Here is an 18,566-nt window from a genome sequence, read left to right as displayed (position 1 = left end):
CAGAGCTACACACTGACTACTGACCCTATGCCCTTGTTTCTCCTTGGTCTAGATTGTGCTGTCTTCCCTCAAGCATGGCCTCTTCAGTGGGCAGTGGCTGCAGCGGGTCAGCTACATCCGCTGGGAGGGCATTTTCCGCTGCGTCCCTATCTTCGGCATGTCCTTTGCCTGTCAGTCGTAAGTGCCACTGAGTGGAGGGGTGGGTATGAGGGTGTGGAGGGGTAGAGAGCCCTGTTTTGCTTGTTTCTTGGGTTGCTTACTCCTGACCACTGAGGAATGATGACTTTTTCTAGTGGCCTGTTTCGTTTCCTCTAGGCTGAAGGAGAGTTTGTGCTCTCTTGGAAGTGAACTCTGCTGGACTAGCTGGCGAGGGCACCTAGTTTCCTAGCTCCCACGAGAGGAGAGCTGGCTATGGGGTGCAGCAGCAACCCAGCCATCTGATTGTGCAGAGTCCCAAGGGTTTTGCCAGAATTTAGCTGTTCTTCTTCCACAAACATTGACTTCAGGCTGCTGCTCGGATGGCTGAGGCTGTGTGTGCAGGCGGGCGCTGGCATGTGGAGCTCTGTGAGCACAGAACGGGCTGCTCCACCGTCGCAGCCGCGCTACCTTCCCCGTCAGGGTGGCAGGAGTTTGTGACGCGTGCCCGGGTGGGAACAGTACGTGTAAATGTGACATCAGTGGGAAAAGACCATCGGCATGTGTGCTGGGGGGCTGGCAGAGAAGCCCCCCCTCCTGTGGTGTCAGTGAGCATGTCTTGTGCCAATCGTAAACTAGTGTGACAGAAAATTTGCTCACACTGCTGTGTTTACACCCACATGCGAGTTCCAAATCGTCATTCCCACTCACCGGCTCCCTCTTGGCAGCTCTGCCTCCGCCAGACGAGCTCCAGCCTCGCTGTGTAATGTCCCCATTATCGTCGGTGACAGAAGTTACATTCTTGTGCAGCGTACCTAGTTACCACTTGTCCCTTCTGCCTGCGTGCTTGCTTTTCAGAAAACAAGCCTGCGGTTGGGCTTCTTTGGCGGTGGCCTCCTAGCAGGCCGCGCACATCTGTGGGGTTGGTTCTCAGTGCAAATGACGGGTTCCTGGAGGGTGGACGCCCTCCACTGTCTAAGTGCAGGGTCCGTCTTCCTTCCACGAAGGCCTGGGCTCGTAAGTGTGCTCTCTTCTGCGCTGGTCACCTGCTGTTCCCAGGCTATAAGCCCTGGAGTGTTTGCTAGGTGAGGTGACAAGAGTTCTTCCCCAGTAGGCCTGTCCCTCCTGGGATGGCAGCCAGTGGCTCCCTTGCCTTCTGCCTGGTATAGTTCTTGCTGTCATCATCTGACCCTTTGATCTTTCTTGGTGGTCAGTGAATCTTGTGTTACTCAGAACCTTGATCATGTGTCTGGAGAAGTGTCCACATAGGACGCAGAAAGTCTCTGTAGAAGAGAGCGCACCCAGAGATCTCACTTGCAGCCTAGGAGTAGTGAGGGCACCTCAAGAGTTGTGTGGTGCCACAGAAGCTGCTCTCTGTAGAGGGGCGTGAGGTGGGAGGGCAGCTGGGACCCAGTGGAAGCCTATGGGTCAGCTTTCTCTCTGTGTGAGGCACATCCACCGTGTCCCAGCACCGCAGTGCCCTGGCCTGTGTGTGCATGTGTGTCTGTGTGTATGCACACATGCATCTGTGTGTGTGCACGTGTGTCCGGGTCAGCCAGAGGAGCTGTTGCTGGCCTCCGAGCTGAGACAGGGCTCATGCTAGCTTCCCTTCACTGTCCCTGAAGCTGTGTGGAGTGCGGCTGCCTCGTTTCCTCCTAGCTGACGACTCTGGTGGCCTCTTGTGCTGAGGTTGACTTGGAAGCCTGGGGTAGACAGGATTGCAGCCTTGTCCTCCCACTTATTCTTGCTTGCTTTTTGATCAAGCTAGTTTGTCTCTTTGTTTTTCTTGGACTTTTTGAAGACATTTTTGGGCATGGCTCCACTGATCTTTGTGCCGATCTGTTATTGGTTGCTGGTTTCCAGCATGCAGATGTCTGGTTGCACACATGCGCAGACCCATTTGCCTGGTTGTTCCTAGTCCGACTTCCTTAGTGCCTTTGATCTTGTCCCGGAAAGTTATAGCCACCTGGGAAGTGCATGAGGGTGGCTACCAGGTTTTCCTCCTGTTCTAACTTAATTCTTTATGGTAGGCAGGACCTGGCTGTGTAAAGACATCTCAAACGCAGCTCCTGCTTCTCCTCTTAGGTCCCCTCTCCGACCTTGGCTCCCCACACCTTGCAGGTGCCCCGGTTCTGTATATGCTTATATGCTCCTCAGTGTTTTTTTTTTTTTTTTTGGTTCCAAGTCCTCAGACATGCTGTTTTCAGAGTGAGAACCTTCATGAGGTTATCCCTGTCCTGCCAGTGATGTGGGTCCCTCCCACCTGTCCAGCAGAAGCACACTCCTGGCACCAGACCTAGGACAGAAGCCAGTTTTCTCGTCACCCTGATGAGAGGCTGTGAGTCAGGCAATGTGCATAGGTTGTCTCCTCGTCCTGCCCATCTTTGTGTCTGCTCACGGGGCCGAGGTGGCCGCGGCTAGCAGATTTGTGTCTGTTCACAGCCGAGGTGGCCGTGGCCAGCAGATTTGTGTTTCTTTAACTTTCCCATCCCTTGGCAGAGGTACTGCAGTGGCTTCCTGTTTGCTGCTTACAGATCTGCTTTCTGTTTTTGTGGGGGTGGAGGTGGTGCTTCTCTGTGCAGCCTTGACTGTCCTGGAACTCACCCTGTAGACCAGGTTGGCCTCGAACTCTCAGAGATCCCCCTGCCTCTGCCTCCCGAGTGCTGGGATTAAAGGCTAGCTGTACAGGTGTCAGTGTGGAGCCTTCCAGGGTGTAGGTTTGGGGTTTTACCACGATGCCACCCTCCATAGTGTCACCCGACTGCTGCCTGTGGCACCATGGTCTGTGGAGAATGTTTTGGCAAGGAAGTGCCAGGGGCTTGTTGCCTGGATTGTTGTAGAGTGCCTAGGAGTTGCTAGGAGGGGGTGAGGCTCTGGAACCTGCTTGTCTGGAGTCTGTGTAACTCGCTTGTCTTTACACAGCCAGGTCCTGCCTACCTATGACAGCCTGGATGAACCATCGGTGAAGACCATGAGTTCCATATTTGCCTCCTCCCTCAACGTGGTCACCGCCTTCTATGTCATGGTAGGAGCTGTTCCACATTTCTCCTTGATGTGCATTAGCACAGCACACTGCCTCTTGCATGTAAGACCTCATATTACCTCCACTGTCCACGTGTCCTCCACTGTCCACGTGTCCTCCACTGTCCATCCGTCCTCCACTGTCCACGTGTCCTCCACTGTCCACGTGTCCTCCACTGTCCATGTGTCCTCCACTGTCCATCCGTCCTCCACTGTCCATGTGTCCTCCACTGTCCATCCGTCCTCCACTGTCCATGTGTCCTCCACTGTCCATGTGTCCTTCACTGTCCCTCTGTCCTCCACTGTCCATGTGTCCTCCATTGTCCACGTGTCCTCCACTGTCCATCCGTCCTCCACTGTCCATCCGTCCTCCACTGTCCACGTGTCCTCCACTGTCCACGTGTCCTCCACTGTCCACGTGTCCTCCATTGTCCACGTGTCCTCCACTGTCCATGTGTCCTCCACTGTCCACGTGTCCTTCACTGTCCCTCTGTCCTCCACTGTCGCTCTGTCCTCCGCTGTCCATCTATCCTCTACTGTTTATGTGTGCTCCACTGTCCCTCTGTCCTCCACTGTCCACGTGTCCTCCACTGTCCATCTATCCTCTACTGTTTATGTGTCCTCCACTGTTCCTCCGTCCTCCATTGTCCATCCGTCCTCCACTGTCCATCTGTCCTCCACTGTCCGTCTCTCCGGGTTGCAGACATACCGTTCTCTCTCACCTTTTCCATGCCAGTGTCTGCAGATGCAGACCCAGACCCAGAGCAGCTCAGATCCTCCGGCCCTGGCCTTCTGGCCTGGGCACCCATGAGTGGCTTCTGCCCTGGACCACGCTGCATCTTTTTCTGGTTCTTAAGACTGGGTCTTACTTTGTATTCCTGCTGGCCTGAACTTGCTATGCATATGAGACTGGTCTCAAACTTGGGGTGCTCCTACTGCTTTTGCATCCTCAGTGCTAGGATCATAGGTGAGCACCACCATGCCCAGTCGTGTTGACATTATCTAGTCTGAAGAGCTCCGGCATGTTAGTCAGGCCTCCATGTCCATTCTTAATTCTCTACCGAGGAACATTCCAGTAAAAAGAAATTAGGGTACATGAGATACCAGTGTGAGAGAATATCCCAGTTCACAAACATTATAAACATCTCACCCCCGCCATCCCCAAGACAGGCTTTCTCTGCGTAAGCCTGGTTGTCCTGACCCGCTCTGTAGGTCAGTCTTGCATTCAGCTCAGATCCGCCTGCCTCTGCCTCCCAAGCACTGGGATTAAAAGCCTGCACCACCACTGCCTGGCTCTTATTAATAAACTGTTTTCTTTCTCTCTCCCTCTCATTCTGTATTTATTTATCTGAGACAGATTCTCGTAGTATGTAGCTTAGGTCTTGAACTCATGATCCTCCTGTCTCGTCCTCCCAAGAGCTGGGATTACACTAGTCTGCCTTCCACAGGGCCAGGTGTGCAGCCTAGTGGGGAGAGGACTTGCCTAGTGTCCCTGCCTCCCTGGCTTTGACCCCCAGAGCTGCGGAGGGAAGATGCTGTCTGAAATGAGGGTGTCAGTGCTGTGGCTCAGTCCCTTCCTTTGCTGTGGTGTTGGAGCATCATCCAGCTGTGGGAGGCGGGGCATCTTCTGTCCTCTTCACTCCACAGCTGTTTGACTGAGGCAGGGTCACACTGTGTGGCCCAGCTTGGCGTGGATCTCTCTCTAACCTCCTGTCTCTGCCTCCCGAAACCTGGGATCACAGGCCTGTGCCCTATATCCAACTCCTGATTGGATTTGAAATCAGATTAAGAATGGCTCTTCTGCTAGCTGATGGTGGCGCACGCCTTTAAGTCCAGCACTTGGAAGGCAGAGGCAGGAGGATCTCTGTGAGTTTGCCACCAGCCTGGTCTACAGATCACGTTCCAGGACAGGCTCCAAAGCCACAGAGAAACCCTGTCATGAAAAAATCGAGAGAGAGAGACAGACAGAGAGAGAGAGAGAGAGAGAGAGAGAGAGAGAGAGGCTCTTCTGAGCTAGGTTCCGGTGATACACAACTTTTAATCCCAGCACATGGGAGGCAGAGACAGGCTGATCTCCATAAGTTTGAGGCTAGATTGGTCTACAGAGTGAGTTCCAGGACAACCAGGACCACACAGAGAAACTGTACCTTGGAAAACCAAAAAGAAAAAGAAAAACAAGGGGGGGGGGGAGCTGGAGAGGCGGTTCAGAGGTTAAGAGCACTGACTGCTCTTCCAAGTGTCCTGAGATTAATTCCCAGCAACCACCTGGTGGCTCACAACCACCTGTAATGAATCTGGTTCCCCCTTCTGGCGTGCAGGGTTACGTTCAAGAAGAACACTGTATACATAATGAATAACTAAATCTTTAAAAAAGAAGAAAAGGCAGCTCCTGAAGGGCTTGGAGGCGTTTTAGAACCTTCCTTTCCATATAGGCAGCTCCATTTTTGCCTCATTTATGGTTGTGTTGACGTTACACTTCAACAGTTCACCTCTGGCTGTCAAGAATTTCATGACTGGGGAGCTGAGCAGGGCTTTTGTCCCCAGGCAGGTGGATCTTGTGCCAACTTCCTTGGGGAGGTCCTCTGAGGCCGATCTGGGACAAAGGCAGACAGATAATCAGACAGGCAGGCAGCAGAGTGGCTGGTGGCGTTCTGGCAGACTGAGCTAGCCACATTGCTCTTTCTCGTCCTCTGACAGGTGGGGTTTTTTGGTTACGTCAGCTTCACCGATGCCACTGCAGGCAACGTGCTGATCCACTTCCCCTCCAACCTGGTGACAGAGATGATCCGAGTGGGCTTCATGATGTCCGTGGCCGTGGGCTTCCCCATGATGATCCTGCCATGCAGGCAGGCCTTGAACACACTTCTGTTTGAGCAGCAGGTATGAGCTTTCATTCCCTTGGGCTAACTCTGTTTTTATGACAGTGGCAGGTGGAGCTTTTTCTAGTTATCAGTAAACTTTTATTAGTGTGTGTGTGTGTGTGTGTGTGTATGTGTGTGTGTGTGTGTGTGTGTGAGAGAGAGAGAGAGAGAGAGAGAACATCGTTTAGAAGTTGATTCTCTCCTGTTGTGGGGCTAGAGGTTGAACCCAGAGTCTGGTTTGTGTGGCAAGTGCTCTTACCTGCTGGGCCGTCTTGCTGACCAATGAAGTGAAATGAGGTCTCGGGTTATGAGGGGAGTCTGCTAGTTTTCCAGGCTGGCCTTGAGCTCAGGGTTCTCCTCTCTCTCCTAGCACCACCTTCTGAGTGCTAGGATCACAGGTGTGTCCTCCACGCCCCGGGGGTTTTTGTTTGTTTGTAATTTAAATTTTTTCTTTATTTAGTGTGGTAGTGGGGCTTACAATCCTTGGTGTCTGAATGGAGGTCAGAGGGAACTGGCGGGATCCAGTTCTTTCCCATCACCAAACTCAGGCTGTCAGGCTTGGTACCAAGTGCTCTTACCTGCTGGGCCTTTCTTGCCGACCCCAGCAGGAAGCTTTCAGTAGAGACCGTCCTTCCTTCCTTTCTTTCCTTTTCTTCCTTGTTGCTAAGGATTGAGCCTAAGGTCTTGTCTGTGCTCAAACACACTCACTGCTCTTGAGCTGTGTGTATTCCCTGACTAGGCATGGCTTGATTAGCCTTGGTAAAAGGAGCACAGAGGAGTGCCCTTTGGGCCATGCCGCCTATGTAGGCAGCTCAATTCATCTCTGGCCTAGCAACCTCAAGTCAGGGAGACCCTGAGACATGAGGACCGTTGTAGAATAGTCCTGGGGAGGACGTAGCAGGGTCACAAATCCCTTGGCTGACGTTGATGACAACTGGTGTCATGGGATGGGCTTGTGCTGTGTCTGTACTTTGTAGTGACTTCTGTGCGGCGTGTTGGTAGAGGCCCTGTACAGTGTGTGTGTGCACACACACGTGTGTATGTGTGTGTGTGTGCCCTTCACAGGAAACTTTTAAAAATAATTTCTTTTTTTGTGTGTTTGTGTGAAGATACAAAATGTCCTGTAACTGGAGTTATAGACAGCGATGAGCTGTCTGTCCTGTGGGTGCTGGGAATTGAACCCAGGTCCTCTGGAAGAGCAGCCAGTGCTCTTAGCCACTGAGCCATCTCTCCAGCCCCCACAAAGAGCTTTCAGATTACAGGGATTGAAATTGAGAGGCTCTGGTCCTTGCTTGCTGTTGCCCATCTCAGCTTTTCACCTCTGTTCACAGGGCCCCCTTTCCTGAATCCAGTAAAGTAGCCTCACTGGCTGGCCTGCTTCCTATGATGACGTCTTTTATTCCAGTGTGTGACATCTTAGTACCTGGCTTGTCTGATCAGCCAGGACTCCTCGTGGCCACAAATACAAGGTCCCTCAAACACTTAGGGTCAGGGACACAGTGTTGGTCCCAGAGAGTAGAGTCCAGCAGAAAGAGTGGTCAGGGGCGCAGTGTTGGTCCCAGAGAGTAGAGTCCAGTAGAAAGAGTGGTCAGGGGCGCAGTGTTGGTCCCAGAGAGTAGAGTCCAGCGGAAAGAGTGGTACAGCTGGCACAGTGCTCCCAGTCTGCTCCAGCCATGGCAGCGCTGTTGTTTGCGCCCCCTTCCTACAGATCCACTGCTGGTGACGGGCAGAGTGCCTCTCACAGGCGGTCTCTTGTCTGCGTCTGCCAGTGTTTATGTACCTGGATGCCGTGCAAAGGAGGATGGATTTGCCCCTTGAGGGGTGTTGTAGGGTTTCTATTGCTGTCAAAAGACTCCATGACCACGGCAACTTTTTTTTCTTTTTTCTTGTGGTTTTTTGCGACAAGGTTTCTCTGTGAAACAGTCTTGGCTATCCTGGAACTCACTTTGTAGACTAGGCTGGCCTCAAACTCACAGAGATCTGCCTGCCTCTGCCTCCTGGGTGCTTGCATTAAAGGTGTGCGCCACCACTGCCCGGTCACACCGACTCTCATAAAGGAAAACATTTAATTGAGGTGGTGACTTGTGGTTCCAAAGGTTCAGTCCATTATCATCATGGTGCGGAACATGGCAGTAACCAGGCAGACACGGTGCTGGCTACATCTTAATCAGAATGCAATAGGAAGTGGTCTGAGACACCGGACAACATCTTGAACATAGGAAATAACAAAGCCCACCCCCCCCCCCCCCCAGTGACACACTGCTTCCAACTAGGCCACACCTACTCTAACAAAGTCATACCTCCCTGTGAGCTTTTGGGGGCCAGTTACATTCAAACTACCAGAAGGGGCAAAGGCTCACCCTTCTCTGTCCTGGTTCATGCTGTACCACTGCCACTTGTGGGGTACACAAACACCCCTCAATGCTTCATGTGAGCGTGGTGTGTGCGTATGCTGCAGATTGAAGCACTGTTAGTGCTTTTTGCATAATGTCCCTCTCTTCTGCAAAGTGTCCCCTCCGCCCTCTGAGACAGGGTTTCTCTGTAGCTTTGGAGCTTGTCCTGTAACTAGCTCTTGTAGTCCAGGCTGGCCTCGAACTTACAGAGATTCACCTGCCTCTGCCTCCCGAGTGCTGGGATTAAGGCCTGCGCCACCACCACTGGGCTTCTGCAAAGGTTTTGTTGTTGTTGTGTTTTTGAGACAGTGTCTTACTGTGTAACCTTAGCTGGTCTCACCTTCACTAACTAGACCAAACTGATCTTGAACTCACAGAGACTTGCCTGCCTCTGTTTCCCAAGTGCTAAAGATCAGTAATGGAACAAAGGGAAGTGTTAAGAAAGTTCACCACTTTCTTGATGTGTTGTAGTGACTCAGGCCTTTAGTCCTAGCCCTTAGGAGTTAGAGGATCTCTGAGAGTTCAAGGTCAGCCTGGTTTATAGAGTGAGTTCCAGGACAGCTAGGAATATACAGAGAAACCCTGTCTCAGAAAAACCACAAAGAGAGAGAGAGAGGAGAAAAAGAAAAAAGAAAAAGCGTTTACTCCCCAGCTTCTCCTTCATGTGCATGTGTACACTTCCCCGTATCTGTGTCTGTTTACAGTGTCATTCTCCTTTCCCTTTGTTGTCCGTAGCTGTACTGGGGGCCTGTATGTGTGTCCATGGAAACCACAGCATCTCTACCTGTTGTGTGTTCATGGAAACCACAGCATCTCTATCTGTTGTTCTTCCCATCTTTAGATGCTCTCCTGCTGATGGTGTTTCTGCCTGTCTGCACACAGGTTCTCTCTTCCTCCCTTAGAGAATTTCTTCGTCACCTTCCAGTGCTATGACTGGGATTCCTGGGCTATGGATAAGCTCATCCCTATTTAACGAAGGATCCAGCCACTGAGGTTCATCCTGCATCATTGTCTGTTATGAAAATAGACTGCTTTGGAATTCTAGTCCTGGAAGGCTCATTTTTCCTAGCCCAAGAAAGATCATTATGGTCATCCCTTCCTGTGTGTGTGTTCACATGAGGTTTAGCGGCTCGATGGGGAGATACGTCTGTTGTCAGAGAGGGAACAGCACACAGCCGGTGCTGGCAGAGCCAGGGTCTCAGCCAGGCTGTGTGGGAGTCTGAGGCCATTACCTCTTCTTGTGCTGCTACACCTGAGATGACGTCCTGCACACTAGGTGTGGTGGGGAACTGGGCTGGGCCCCAGCAAATCCTTCTCCACTTCCCTCCTCCTTCCTGAACTTCAGAATTGTTAAGTGCCCAGCGTGGATCTGTTGGGAATGGTGATAATAGGTAAGCGCGCATGTGTGCGTGAGTGCAGGTATGTCGCATGTGTGTATGTAGGGCTTCAACACGGACTTGGAAGCTGCATGCTGGTGATAGGCTGACTCACTCCGCAGGACTGTCCCTCTGGAGTTTACTCTGCTGTCCAGTTTGTATGTCTTTGCACTAAGAGAAAATATGAAAATGAAGAGCGTAATACTAACATTTCAAACCAAAGTTGTGAGATGTACTGCCCATGCCTGGAGCAAAGCTTATGGCTTCTTGGCAGTCTGCAGGCTCCCTCCACTAAAGCTGCTCAACCAGATCTGATTGTGCTGGAATACTCACCTGTCAGGTAGCTCCCACTGGACTCAAGCGGAGATAGGCTTGCTCGGTAGAGCCCTGTGTGGTCCTTTCCAAACTGGTTGTTTTTGCTTTCTTTCATGTAGCAGAAAGATGGAACCTTTGCTGCAGGGGGCTACATGCCCCCACTCCGGTTTAAAGTCCTCACCCTCTCGGTGGTGTTTGGAACCATGGTCGGTGGGATCCTGATCCCCAATGGTAAGCCCTGCAGCCTCTTGTCCGCCTTTGGTTTCCCTCATTCTTCTTGTTGCGTGGGGAGCCCAGGGATGTCCCTAGCCTATGCTTAGCATTTAGCTAAGATTACTCCACAAAGTCTATGCCATTTTCTCTGGTGTGCTAAAAACTGCCTAGAAATTCAAGGTCCTACCCATTCCTCTGTCACCAAACACAGGAGCAATGGCTTTAGCCAGCACATCGTGCCCTTTGTCGCACATCTTAGGGTAAGGCGCTAGGTTCCTGCTGAGCGAAGACAGAGTGTAAGGCCGTGTGGAGCCAGCTTCTGATTTTGGTTGGAAACGCCCTGTGCTTGGCCTTTTATTTATTTGTTTATCTGTCTGTCTACTTATTTACTTTTTTTTTTTTTTTTGAGTCAGGGTTTCTCTGTGTAACCCTGGCTATCCTAGAACTCACTATGTAGACCAGGCTGGCCTCGAACTCGGAGATCTGCCTGCCTCTGCATCATTGCCCAGTTTGTTCTTGACCGTTTAAAGATGGGCTGTCAGAATTTCCCAGACTGCTCTGCTCTGCTCTGACAAATCTTAGTGTATGAGGAGGGGGAGAAACATGGAGGTGGTAGTGGACCCCATGGGTACAGTGGATGTCTGCTCACGAGCTCTCTGGCAGCCTTCACAGTGGTCCTGTCTACCTGTATGCCCAGTGAGAGGTGGTAGTGGACCCCATGGGTACCGTGGATGTCTGCTCACGGGCTCTCAGGCAGCCTTCACAGTGGTCCTGTCCACCCGTATGCCCGGTGAGCACTATCTCCCAGTCACACCTTGCTGTCTGTTCATTTGCAGTGGAAACCATCCTTGGCTTCACAGGGGCAACCATGGGGAGTCTCATCTGCTTCATCTGCCCAGCTCTGATCTATAAGAAAGCCCACAAGAATGCCCCCTCAGCCCAGGTGAGTGTGTCCCTCCCCTCAGCTCTGTGCACCTGTGCCTTGGATGCAGGTGAATGTTGGCCACACGGCCTGGCCCCTGGCCGTCAGTCTAGTCAGGGAGAGGTCCTTTGAATACAGTCACCACCTGGGATCTTTAGGCAGGTTCCTCCCCTCATTTTCAGTGTTTTATTACCAAAAGATACTTGGTCAAGGAGATGCGGGAAATGGGCCAGACAGGTGGCTCAGTCTGTGCCCCGTGTGTATCAGGGCTTTCCCCAGAGGGGACGATTACTCTTCCTTACCTATCACTGGACACTAACGTGTGTTCATGCTGTGACTATCGGCCGCCCCCAGACCGTCTCCCACAGCGAGCACCACTGCTAGATTGGTGACGGTCCTAGGATGACAGCGTTTTTGTTTGGGTTTGGTTTGTTTTTAGTAATACAGCTTCCTGCTGTCTTCGCTCAGCACCCATAGCCGGTTGCTGCTCAACCGCAGGTGTGAGCATCCGTGCTGCCTTCTATTGTAGCTGATGCCCAGGAGCTCCTATAGGGAAATTCCATAGCCTGGTCTCCCACGCAGCCGTCCAGCCCTTTGCTGTTACAGTGCACAGGTGTTTCCATACACGGGACTGCGTTTATAGAAAGTATTCCAGAAATGAGACTCCTTTTGCCCTGTGCCTGGTGAGGTCACAGTTCCACAGTGTGTCTGTCACCATGTCTACATTGTCCTCTGCACTTTTGGCTTCCCTGAATGAGTGGAAATGTTGTTTTGTGGACACAAATGCCGCATATGTTTTTTCTCTTTGTACTGCCTGTGTTTTGCTTCCTTTTCAGGGGAGTGTTGAATGTTTCCTTATTGGTGCATAGTCATAGTGCTTACGTGTGTGCCACTTGACAGTTCACACCTGTTTGTAACTCCTGTTCCAGGGACCGACACGCTCACATAGACATGCATGTAGGCAAAAGTACCAAAGAAATAAAATAAAGACAAATTATTTATTAAAAAAGGAAGAAATAAGGTGTGGGCTTGGACAGTGGCTTAGCGGTTAAAGCACTGTGCAAGTCTGAGGCCTGGAGCTCAGATTCCCAGAACCCCTGTAAAATCTGGGTGGGCCAGGCAGCTGCAATCCCAGCACTCAGAAGGCAGAGTCGGTATCCCAGGAGCACGCCAGGCACTAGAGTAGTTGATCAGAGAGCTCCAGGCTCAGTGAGAGAGACCCTGCATCAGTAAAGTAGAGAGTGGTTGAAGAAGACTCACATATACGAACACGGAAGAAATGTACATGTGTGTAGAAAAGCATAGTTCTTATATGTAGCTTGACATATCTTTGCAGGGTCAGTGTAACCCTAGCCAAAACCATCCAGGCAAGCTGGATATCCTGCCTCCCCCAAAGCTCCCTGTGAGCCCCTCTCGTCACCTCACCCACATCTCACAGGTGACTGTTGTCTCTTCTGGAGGCTCCAGCCTGAGGAAGTGGCATCTTGTGCCTGTGCTGTGTGGTGGTCAGAGCTACTGCAGAAGGCCTTGGGCTTGCTCACTCGCTCACCGTGTTCACCCCCTGGAAACCTCTGGTAGGATGATAGTCTAGAGAAGGGAGCGTATGGGAATGGCCACAGCTGTGTCTGGGTAGTCAGTCCAGCAGTGGCCGATCCAGGGAGAGCCAGGAACCTGGTAGTTGTTCAGTCCCCGAGGATGGCTGTCTCTGCAGTCCCAGTCTGGTGCTGGAGACCTGGAGGGTCCTGGGAGAGCTGCTGCTGGTCTGCAGTCTTCGATGGAAGCCTAAACACTAAGGAAGATGAACTTGCCATCAGGGTGAGGGCCACCAGAGGGTGTGGCACAGATTAGGGCGGGTCTTCTGCTTCAAATCGGATTAAGACAGTCCTACACAGGAGTGCACAGCAATTTGAATTTCAGTCGATTCCAGATACAGGCAAGCTGTCACACCCACCCACTGTCATGTGACATGTCATATCTAGTCAGACTCTGATGCTTGGCTGCTCCCTTGGGCGCCATGGGTGAGCAGCTCTGTCACTCTGTACTTTCCAGAAGGTACCTGGGTCCTGTGGTGTCATAGTTAGCTTTTGTAGATTCTGCAGTGGTTTGGGGTTCCAGAAGTGGTGCCTGTAGTTATAGCATTAAGAGTGACCCCGATTCCACACGTACCATTGTCCCCTTTAGAAATTGCCGGTGATGGCGCACGCCGTCAATCCCAGCATTCGGGAGGCAGATGAAAGTGGATCTCAGTGAGTTCGAGGCCAGCCTGGTCTACAGAGCAAGTTCCAGGACAGCCAGACCTGTTACACAGAGAAACCCTGTCTTCAAAAACAAAAACAGACCATCTATTTTCCCCCTTAATTCCATTTACATATTTTGTCTGCCTGAGTGTGCATGTGCTCGCATGGGAGGCTGGAGGGTTTGTGGAGCTGTTTGTCTCCTTCCACTCTCTGAGGGTCAGAGTTCAACTCAGTTGTCAGGCTTTGCACCTTTGTGCGATGAGCCATCTTGCTGGCTCCATTTAAGTTTTTAAAATTTATTATTGATTAATATGTATGTATGGGCGTGCCTAGTGTACATGGAAGCCAGAAGGTGTCAGATTCCCTGGAATTGGAGATAGAAACAATTGTGAGCCTCCATGAGGATGTTGGGAACTGAACCCATGTGTCCCCAAACTACTGGGCTTTTTTAAAACTTATACACACACATATAGTTTATTTATTTTCATTTTATGTGCATTGATGGTTTGTGTGCATGTATGTCTGTGTGAGGGTGTCAGATCTTAGAGTTCCAAGCAGTTGTGAGCTGTTGTGTGGGTGCTGGGAATTGAACCCCGGGCCCTCTGGAATAACAGCCAGTGCTCTAACCACTGAGCCATCTCTCCAGCCCCCCTACTGAGTCATCTCGATGGCACCATCTCATTTTGTAGCCTGGGTGCTGGGTTACAGGGTTAGTTTACTTCACCTGGCATTGGACATCTTTTGGTGACAGAAGTTGTGAATTTTACTTTGGCCCAGTTTATTGACTTTTTCCCCCTTTGGTGCTTTTTTGGTTCTATTTAAGAAAAGTAGGAATATCTGCTTACCTTAAATTCTAAAGATCTATTCTGGTGGCTTTTATTTTTCACCCCACTTGGGATCAGTTTAAGTGAGGCAGGACTCATGTGGCTGTCCAGTTGATCCGCTCTGTCCCCTGCTGTGTCCTTCTCAGTCCCTGTTGTCTGAGACTCTTGGGGACGCCTGTGTTCACTGCTATGCTGGTCCCCCATACCAGTTCTGCCTGCTTCATGTTCTGAGCCTTTGTGCTCCCCCCATGGCTGGTGGTGGGAGGCATACCACCCCATCCCTTCAAGGTCTTCCTTCTCATCTGTGCTCCTTTGCATGCTTGGCCAGCTCCTGCAATGGCCTTTGGTTCTTCCAGAATAATTGCTGACATTTTTATTGGGGTTGCATCAAGACTAGATCGAAGATGTGACTTCATCCTTCAGCTTACAGTATTTTTAGAGATTTATTTTATTTTAAGTTATGTGCATATATGTGGGTTTGTGTGTGTGTTGAGTACGAGGGTGAACAAAGGCCAGAGACATTGTTTCCCCTGGAGCTGGAGTCACAGGCTGTTGTGAGCTATCTGTCGTGGGTGCTAGGGACAGAACTCAGGCCTCTGAGAGCAGTGTGTGCTGTAACTGCTGAGCCGCTCTCGGCTCCTCACAGTGTTTTCTGATTCCTGCTGATTTCCTCTTGCCCACAGCCTCTTAGACTTCTCATCATTGCGACAGATGCCTCAGAGAGCAGCTTAGGAGGAGGGAGATATATTTTGTCTCACAGTCTCGGAGTTGGGCTGTGGCCCTTGGCCTCATCTTTAGGTACGAGTTACAGTTGTTGCAGTGATGGCAGGGTGTGCCGGAGGCAGAGAGGGCAAGCGAGATAGAGGGGCAGGGGCACCACCGCCTGGTGTTTCCACCACCTCCATAATGCCACCAGTGTCTGTCAGCGGATCGCCTCATCCCCTGATAGGGGCAGAAAGCCTTTGTGAGCCTGTTGTCCTTCGTGGTCACCATCAGAGACCAAGCATTCGGCTCATGAACCTTTTGCGGAGATACTTCAAATACAAACCATAATAAGTCCTAGACATTTGGGGGTTTTTTTAGGGCCTCTTAGAATGCACGCTGGAGAGTTTCAGCCCGTTACATGGGTTGAAGTGAGCTCTGTGGTCTGATATGTGGCCTACTCTGTGGATGCTTAGTCCTAAGGTCACACACTGAAGTCTTCAGTTTTGACATTTTGGTACTGATATTTTAAAAATCTTAGCTGGGCGGTGGTGGTGCATGCCTTTAATTCCAGCACTTGAGAGGCAGAGGCAGGCTGATCTCTGTGAGTTCAAGGCCAGCCTAGTCTATATAGTGAGTTCCAGGACAGCCAGGGGTACACAGTGAAACTCTGTCTCCTAAAAGAAAAAAATCTTATCAGTTATGAGAAATGTAAAATATTCCTAATTGTAGATTTATTTCTCCTTGTAACTCTTCCAGTTTCTGCTTTCAGCCGGAAGCTGTTATTAGTTGTGCGGTGCCTGTGAAGCATCCCTGCATCTGGGAACCCTTCCTCTGAGGCGGTGTCGTAGGTACCTTATTTCTGCTCTGCCCAGCTTAGCCTTCTCTGATTAAAGTGACTGTCAACAGGATCTAGAATCATCCACGAGACAAACCTGGGTGTGGCAAAACTGATGTGCGAAGAGCCACACTCTTCCCTGCCGTCTGTGGGCCGGGGGTCTGCGACTGACAGGGTCTGGGGCCGACGGAGTCTGGGGTGGACGAGAGAAGATGAGTGAGCTAAGCATCAGGCCTCATCTCTCTGCTCTGGTGCTAACACAGTGTGCCCAGTCGCCTCACGCTCCTGCCACCATGCCCTCTGCCGTGTTGGCCTACCCTCCATCCAGAGCCTCGATGAATCTTCTGTCATTAAGGGTTTCATCCGGTGCTTGTCCCAGTGGCAGGAAGAGCAGCATAGGCCTCTGTGTCTCCTTCCTCCTCATACTCTGATGTGCAGGGGCAGACGGGTGAGGGCGAATGTTGGTGCCCTGCCCGCTGCCTACAGAGCCGGGGATGCTGACTGCCGGTGCGGTCACTGATTTAGGCTAGAATTTCCATTTGCTTTCTTTGTTTTGTTCTGTCTTTTGGGATTGGGTTTCTCTGTCATTACTCTGTAGACCAGACCACCTCTGTCTCCTGATTGCTGGGCTCAAAGGCAGCTCCAGCCACACCAGGTCATTATTCATCAGTGTGGGAGGTGGGGTGGGGGTGTATACATATGTGTGTGCTGTGTTTGCTAGTGTGTATGCAGGTCAAAGGTTGACTTCCGGCATCTTCTCCTCCATCTTCCTCTACCTTTTCTCTTACTGAACCTGGACTTTGCTGTTTGGGGAAGACCAGACAATCAGTGAGCCCCAGGATCGCAGTGCATGCCACCATGCTCAGTTTTTACAGTTTCCAAACCTAGCACATGCTTTATCCACTGAGCCATTTCCCCTCTTGCGAGTGTGTATGTGTGTGCATGTTCACACTGTGTGTACATCTGTGTGTGTGTGCATGTTCACTCTGTGTACATGTGTGTGTGTGCATGTTCACTCTGTGTGTACATGTGTGTGTGTGCATGTTCACTCTGTGTGTACATGTGTGTGTGCATGTTCACTCTGTGTGTACATGTGTGTGTGCATGTTCACTCTGTGTGTACATCTGTGTGTGTGCATGTTCACTCTGTGTACATCTGTGTGTGTGCATGTTCACTCTGTGTGTACATGTGTGTGCATCTTCACTCTGTGTACATGTGTGTGTGCATGTTCACTCTGTGTACATGTGTGTGTGTGCATGTTCACTCTGTGTACATGTGTGTGTGTGTGCATGTTCACTCTGTGTACATGTGTGTGTGTGCATGTTCACTCTGTGTGTACATGTGTGTGTGTGGAGGCTAAGGCTGACATTGGACGTCGTCCTCAGTTGCTTCCACCTTATTTTTGAGACAGGTTCCCTCACTGATTTGGGGATCCTGGCAGGTCGGAGAGCTTCGGGGATCCATATGTCTCTGGAGGTGGAAGTGTGTGCCGTTGTCTCCGGCCTTCACCTCACTGCTGGAGTTAGAGCCCAGGCCCTCGTGGTTGTGCAGCAAGCACTTCACCAGCTAAGCTCGCTCACAACCCCCCGCACTGTTACTGTTTCTGCTGTGGATGGGTTCTCCTAGCAGCCCACACAGCCTTTTGATTTCAGTGGTGTGAAGGTCACACACTCAACAGAAGCTGTGCTTGGAAGTTTGCTCTTCCGAAGCCAGTGATCTGCAATACCCTCGTGGCATTGTGTGAGGAGTCTTTCTTTGGACTGCCAGCTCCCAAATGACAACACAGAGACTTCTTATTTATTAAGTGTGAAAGCATGAATGCTTGGCCTTAGCTTAGGCTTGTTCCCAACTAGCTCTTAGAATTTAACTTAACCCGTTTATATTAATCTTTGTTCTGCCACGTGGCTCATTATCTCTCCTGAATACTGTACATCCCACTTCCTCCATGTCTGGATGGTGAATCCCCACCTCTCAGATTCTTCCCCCAAGTTCTTCTCTCTCCCCAGAAGTCTCCCCATCCTCTCCTGCCCAGCTATTGGCCGTTCAGCTCTTTAGTCAACAAACCAGAAGGCAAGGAAGGACAGAGATACATCTTTATGCAGCATGGTCACATATCCTACAATAATACCCCCCGCTCGAGACAGGGTTTCTCTATAGTTTTGGAGCCTGTCCTGGAATTCTCTCTGTAGACCAGACTGGCCTCGAACACAGAGATTCACCTGCCTCTGCCTCCCGAGTGCTGAGATCAAAGGTGTGCACCACCACTGCCCCACTCCCCCCTTTTGATCTAAAATATAAAGTAAAGCTCTTAACTCTAACACAGTAAAACTATTATCAGGCAAGAATTACATTCCCAACGTCCTGTCCATTTGTATGTGGCAGATTCAGAGAAAGTATTCTATTATATATCCTATCTTGGTGAGTCCAAAGTTTCGTACCATAATTTGTGTCACCAACCTAAAAATATGCTTTAGGTCTTGAAACATTTTCTTATATAAACAAGCTTTTATATCTGTTAACCTTTATAAATTTTACATCTCTTTTGTGAGTTTCTTTTTTGAAGTTGGTAACAAAGAAAATGGTAAAACTATAACTATATCATCTTCAACCCCATCAGAGACCTGAGAAGGATATGATATTACCTGAGTAAACAGGAAGTACAGAGCAGGCCACTTCCAAAATTGTAGAAATGTCAGAGACAGCTGGCTGTCTGACAGTCACCCAAGGTT

The 18,566-nt window shown here is 50.6% G+C and overlaps 1 protein-coding gene across 5 annotated transcripts in view; it reads left to right on the top strand.

Moving 5' to 3' along the window:
• The window catches only part of LOC121444622 (putative sodium-coupled neutral amino acid transporter 10), a 55,139-nt gene that overhangs the window by 14,705 nt on the left and 21,868 nt on the right, over window positions 1-18,566 (top strand). For all 5 annotated transcript variants that reach the window (XM_041646505.1, XM_041646504.1, XM_041646503.1 and 2 more), the window contains 5 exons: window positions 53-177; window positions 3,058-3,160; window positions 5,854-6,036; window positions 10,221-10,332; window positions 11,151-11,257. In XM_041646505.1, the coding sequence (XP_041502439.1) occupies window positions 53-177; window positions 3,058-3,160; window positions 5,854-6,036; window positions 10,221-10,332; window positions 11,151-11,257 (630 nt within the window). The remainder of the gene's footprint in view (window positions 1-52; window positions 178-3,057; window positions 3,161-5,853; window positions 6,037-10,220; window positions 10,333-11,150; window positions 11,258-18,566) is intronic.

Source organism: Microtus oregoni, unplaced genomic scaffold (genome assembly GCF_018167655.1).
Source record: "Microtus oregoni isolate MIOR12 unplaced genomic scaffold, Mior012 000134F_ref0000037, whole genome shotgun sequence".
NCBI classification, from domain to species: domain Eukaryota; kingdom Metazoa; phylum Chordata; class Mammalia; order Rodentia; family Cricetidae; genus Microtus; species Microtus oregoni.
Note: the sequence above shows the minus strand (reverse complement) of the source record. Positions and strands in the feature narration are given on the sequence as shown.